This window comes from Prionailurus bengalensis, chromosome D1 (genome assembly GCF_016509475.1).
Source record: "Prionailurus bengalensis isolate Pbe53 chromosome D1, Fcat_Pben_1.1_paternal_pri, whole genome shotgun sequence".
Taxonomy (NCBI): domain Eukaryota; kingdom Metazoa; phylum Chordata; class Mammalia; order Carnivora; family Felidae; genus Prionailurus; species Prionailurus bengalensis.
In genome coordinates this window covers 114,805,642-114,811,641 of record NC_057346.1, presented here as the reverse complement: position 1 = coordinate 114,811,641, position 6,000 = coordinate 114,805,642, and the positions used below count along the sequence as shown (strand labels likewise).

At 54.6% G+C, this 6,000-nt stretch overlaps 1 protein-coding gene across 1 annotated transcript; it reads right to left on the bottom strand.

The window, feature by feature from the left end:
• Positions 1–762: 762 nt before the first annotated feature.
• Positions 763–2,275, bottom strand: LOC122484142 (keratin-associated protein 5-10-like). Its single transcript, XM_043582046.1, has one exon. It carries the CDS (start codon positions 1,881–1,883, stop codon positions 1,281–1,283), a length of 603 nt encoding a protein of 200 aa, XP_043437981.1. The 5' UTR covers positions 1,884–2,275; the 3' UTR covers positions 763–1,280.
• Positions 2,276–6,000: the final 3,725 nt, after the last annotated feature.

The following is a 6,000-nucleotide window of genomic DNA, read 5'->3' as shown; positions in this document are numbered from 1 at the left end:
CATGGATGCCTTTTACGTCCTTGTCTTGCCTTATTACCCTGGGTAGACCTTGAGTGCAATGTTGAGTAGATGTGGTGAATGTGGACATCCTTTCCTGTCCCTGACCTTCAAAGGAAATTCCAGGCTTTCAGTGGGACGTGTGGTGGCAGCTGTGGCTGTTTGGTAGATCCTTTGATCGGGTCGAGGACGTCGCCTTCTGTTCCATCCTGTGTGGAACCGTGAGCCCAGAGATGTAAAGAGTGCTCGTCAGTCTGTGCCGAGACACCCTGCCTCTGGTGTCTGAAAACGGCACCGTTTCTCCTTTTGTCATCCGGAACACCTGAGGAACACAGCCCATTTTGAAGTCACTGCCCTCTCTCTAGGCTTGGCTCCTGCTCTGCGGCCTGGATGGGCGCAGACACCACTCATGGGATGCCTTGCGAAGCAGATCCTGGCATGGGGAAGGAGCAGCCTCCACGATTCCAACAAAGTCTGAATCCCATGGAGGCTCAGCAGTCTGGGCTCCCTTAAGCCTGATAAGAACGCCTCTTTTACATTCAGTCGTCTCTTCCTGACTTATTGACTCATTCCTCCATGCGTGTAGTGAGTCGTTCCTGATTTAATTCCACAAACGTATGTGCAGTGAGCAGTGAGCCAACAGTGGAGTGACAGCAGTGAAGATGTGGGGAGCAGTGGTGCCTTGAGAAGTGAGATGAGGGACACACGGTGTGTTTTGCAAGTGAGACCGCGGATGGAAGGAAACCGCCACACGAAGACCAAGACTTATGGGGGGAGAGTTTATTTACCACTCATGGGGGTGGTGCACCAAGACCCATTGGATCTTAACACACCTGTGTTAGTGAGGCAGCTTCCAGGAGACATTGCGATGCCAATGCCATCAAGCTCCTGGCAAGCAGAGGAGAGCAAGGATGTGGTGCTTTGACACAGAGAATGATGAGAGAGGGGGATCTGGGCCCCGTGCTGGCCCTGTGGGCCTTCCCCAGGTAGTGTGGCTCAGGCATGAAGGCATGGCAGTAGGAGAGGCCAAAGGGCCTGCAGGATGGGATCGCCTTTGTAGGGAATGTGTATGGGACTAGTCCATTGCTTTGCCACAAGGGCTGGGGGCAAAGTCTAAGCCAAGACACTGGAGGGATCCAGCAAGTGGAGAGGAAGTGTTTGGGGGCCGGGCTTTGTGTGTGTGTGTTTTTTTTTGGGGGGGGGGGTGTAACCAGGATGTACCTATAGTCACTTGAGGGCAAGCACAGGTCTTTCGGAGTTCCCTGAGGCCATCAGCCAGAGCCTCAGACCTTGCACTGGCAGCAAACGGGGACACAGCAGCTGGATTGGCTGCAGGAGGACCCACAGCCGGAAGAGCAGCAGCAGGGCTTGCAGCAGCAGGACTGGCAGCAGCAGGGCTTGCAGCAGCTGGACTGGCAGCAGCAGGGCTTGCAGCAGCTGGACTGGCAGCAGCAGGGCTTGCAGCAGCTGGACTGGCAGCAGCTGGACTGGCAGCAGCAGGGCTTGCAGCAGCTGGACTGGCAGCAGCCACAGGAGCCACAGGAGCCACAGCCCCCCTTGGAGCCCCCACAGGAGCCACAGCCCCCCTTGGAGCCCCCACAGGAGCCACAGCCCCCCTTGGAGCCCCCACAGGAGCCACAGCCCCCCTTGGAGCCCCCACAGGAGCCACAGCCTCCCTTGGAGCCCCCACACGAGCCGCCGCTGGAACAGGCACAGGCTGGCACACAGCAGCACACGGGCTTGCAGCAGCACACGGGCTTGCAGCAGCACACGGGCACACAGCAGCTGGAGCCGCAGCCCCCACAGCTGGAGCCGCAGCCCCCACAGCTGGAGCCGCAGCCCCCACAGCTGGAGCCACAGCCTCCAGAACAGCCACAGCAGCCCATGTTTCTGGTGGGTTTTGGGCGGAGTCGGTCAGAGATGCAGGTGCAGAGGGGAGGTGTTCAGGTGTGGAGCCTCCTGGGCCGGGGGCCCTGTATATACCTGCCAGGGTCAGGTGAGAGGCTGACACACTGTCACTTCCTGGTTCCTGTTTGTGCCACTTTGCAGCGGACAAAGGATGAGTATTTTTCAGAATTTCATCATGACCATGTGATTGTATTGACCAGAACGTCTTTGGTGGGTTTGGCCTTTTCCCCAGCGCCCGACTTGCATCACCTGACGGGCTTGTGTTTCAGAGTTTGCAGGGAGACGGAAGCAGCGCCTCGGAGCCCTGGTGGTCCCACCCTGACCCGATTCGAGACCCTCAACAGTCTTGGCATGATTCCAAAGAGCACATGACCGGTGGGCTCAGGGTGTGGAGAGTGTGGGAAGCAGAAAGCCACCGTGGCGGTGGGCAGTGGGCAGGGCCCTTCCTGTCCATCTCCGGGCAGGAGGTGCTTATGGGCATTGGGAGCAGGTGGCGCCCACGGTTCTGGGCTGGGACCCTGATGGCGGAGCCCGGGCTACTCAGGGTCCTCCTTGAATGGCCTCGTGGGAGTTCTGCTTTGACTGAAATCGCGGGGCAGGGTGGTGCTGAGAGATGCCTCGAGCCAGCTCCTGTGCTCCCGAGGTGCCCTGCCTTCCTTCTATGGAGCGGAGCCGCCCGATTGCACTGTGGGCATCAGGATCCATCCGTGCTATCAGTACGACGCCCCTTGTTTGCCTGTAGACCCCGAGGCACGAGGAGCCCAAAGTGGCCGGGTGGCCGCCTCCACTCCAGTCCAGCGGAATGGTTGTGTGTCCGTGCTGGAAGCCTTTCTCCCTCCGCAACCAAGAGCTTCAGGCCAGCGGCGCATGAGGTCCCGGCGACTGGAGAGAAGAACCATTTTGCTAGCGGGTCAGCAGGGAAAAGAGTGAGGAGGATGTGGTAGGAATCACCGGCCGTGCGTCTTTCAGGTCCTTGACGCCGATGCTCTCCGTAGAGTCCCTCAGGAGTGTAGCGCAACCCACCGTTCCTAGCCTGTCTCCTTGGGGTCTGGTGGCTCGCCCTGGCCTCGCCCGCCATGACAGCCCTCAACGCGTGGACCAGGGAACCACGCGTGAGAACAATGGTTTCTGCCCCGGAAGATTTGGATGGCTTGCGGGTTTGATATCAATATTCCATTTGCTCGCGTGACAGTTGAAAACACTTGGCTGTACATCGTTCCAAGGGCGGCTTACACCTACGTGGCATAAATGTGTCTTGTGGAGGCTGATAGCCCCCTCTTCGGAAAGATAAAATCAAACGAATACGACAAAGCTAAGACTCCCTGCCAAAGGGACGCAGGGCTCAAGTCTGAGCAACGCGAAGAGAAATGCCCTGCAGGCTCTTAGGCTTAACTATCTATGCCACCGCCTTTATTAGTTTGACAAATTCCCTTCCAATTTTAAACCACACGTGCAAAGTCGATAGCTTTGGTTTCTATGTTTTGTGTCTAGGTCTCGGTTGGGCGTGTTCCTTTCCTTCCCCACCTTGTCCCGCCCCCCCCCCCCCCCCGTCCCCACCCCCGGCATTTTTCTGTCCTTCCGGCTTGGGAAGTTTCCATTGACCTGCCTGAGTTCACGGAGTGCGTGCACACCGTGTCCGGTCAGCTGATGGGTCCATCAAAGCCTTTCTTCGCCTTTGTCACAGTGCCTTTGATCTCTAGCCCTTTCTGGGAATCTTTGGTAGGATTTCCTGTCGCTGCTTCCGTCACCCGTTTCCTCTCGGAGGTGTCCTGAGAGGCTCAGCGTGTCAATCATATTTATTTTAACTTCCTCGTCTGATCATTTCAAAGTCCCTGCCGTGCCCGGGTCCGGCTGTGATGCCCGCTCTGTGTCTCCCAGCTGAGCTCTTTGTCTTTTAGTATGCCTTGTACTTTGATGTCGAAAGCGGGACGTGATGCACCGGGGAAGAGGAATGGTGGTACCTAGGCCTGGAGGGGTGTGTTAATAAGGGCTGGGGGTGAGGGGATGTTCTTCGTCTTTTAGTGACCTGGCCTGCAACCTTTACTAGGCGGCCTCAGTCGGTCCCCACCACGCCCCCGCCGCCAGCCGGGCTGCCACCCTGCCGCCAGGTGGTCATGAATCAGCGTGGGACTGGAGCTGAGTATTTCCTCCCCTCCAGGTCACTGGGCTCTGATAAAACCCCAGCAACGTTGGGCTTGGTCAAACCATGTGTCCTGAGGGCAGACCTCACGAAGGTGGGGACGTGCTCTGGCATAATTCTACCTGTCTCCTTCCATGCTCCCTCTGGCCCAAAGCGTGAGGGGAGTTTTGGAGTGTGTCCCCCTGGAGATGTTAGCTCTCGGGCATGTCTGCACTGAGGTTGGCTTACTTACCCTCTGTTTCTGTAAGTTGTGATTCTCTGTCTCTGCCCCTCTGTCTCTCCAACACAGGGCGGGGCGTGGGGGGGCATGCAGCAGGATGCCCTGTGACCTGGGTTCTTTGGTGGATCTGCTGGTCAAGGGCTGCTGGTTTTTTCAGTTGAGCCTTTTCTTGGTGAGTGGAGGGGCGTGGCCACCTCCAAGCTCCTCCCATGCTCTGCAGGCATGGTTTCCCTCCTGAAGACGCTTTCACATCCTATCACAATGAAACCTTCTTCTAGCATGTCATGTCCACGGACCAAAGAAATACAGCCGTAGAATATATTACATGTCAGCTTCTGGGAAATACTTTGGTGCCGTCTTGAATATTCCTTAGGGTGGTTCATGACGTTTGCCTTGAAATGGGCATCTGCAGTCCATGACTAAAAGGCGCACCTTCGATGGAAATCCCAAGGTGGTTTGGGAAGATTCTTAACCGTGGACGAGTTTCTTCCCCATAGAAGAGGATGCCAAAACAACGTCACGTCACATGAATTTGAGAATGGAGACCTACTCCGTATGTGATAAAATTCAGCCTTTGACGTGTGCAATTGAGTGGTGTTTGGTCGATTTGCAAAGTGATACAAGCATCACTTCTGACTCGTTCCAGAACATGTTCATGGCCCCCCAAACACAACTCCATAACGCGAGCACGTGGTATCCATTCGTCCCTTCCCACCCAGCCCCCAGAACATACTGATCTAGAATGATTCTTCATTGCTAGTGTAGATGGCTTTGTGGACACTGTCAGAGAAATGGGGTCGTATAGTATGTGGCCTTTTGCGTGTGACTCCTTTCACTTAGCATACCGTTTTCAACGTTTTTGTTTGTTTCTTTGTTTGATTAGCATGTATCAGAGCTTTATAGCCTTTGAAAACGAGCTAAGTAAGATCCCATCCCGTGGATAGACCAGTTTGTTTACCCACGCATCAGTTGACGGACATTTGGTTATTTCCCCGTGGCGGCCTTTGTGAAGAATGCTACTACGTGACTTAGCACACGAATTTTTGCATGCTGTACGTTCTCTCTTCTCTTGGGCGTATATCTAGCAGTGCAATTTCTGAGTGGCATGGAATCTCTACTTAACACGTGGGGAGCTGTCAACCTCTTTTGCAAAGCAGTTGCCTCCATTTGAGTCCCATCGGCAACGCGCGGGGCTCTGGTTTCTCCACACCTTCCCCAGCACGTCTTATTGTCTGTCTTTTGGATCCTAGCCATCCTAGGCACGGGGATCGCCTTGTGGTTCTCATCTGCATTTCCCTGATTCCTAATAACGTTGAGCATCTTCTCATTGGCTTATTCGCCAACCGTGTACCTTCTTGGACCAATGTCTATCCAGATCCAGTGCTCAGTTGTTTTTTCTTTTGTGTGTGTGTGTGTGTGTGTGCGGGGGGGGGGGGTTCATTCTTATTCATTGATTGGTTGCTGGATTGACTGGTTGATTTCGAGGAGTGAGAGTTTTGCCTATGTAACAGTGTTACATTTTGATGGCACCCAATTTTCCTGAGTTTTTCTTCCTGTGCTTTCTCTGTCGTATCTCAGAGCCATTGCCGAGACAAGGTCTCAAAGACGTAACCCAGGATGTCTCCTGAGAGTTTGATAGTGCGTCGTTTTAACTTTTATGCTAAAATGCTTGATCTAGATAGAAGGAATTTTGTTGTTCTTGTTGTTGTATGTGTTGTTCTTGTTGTTTGTTGTT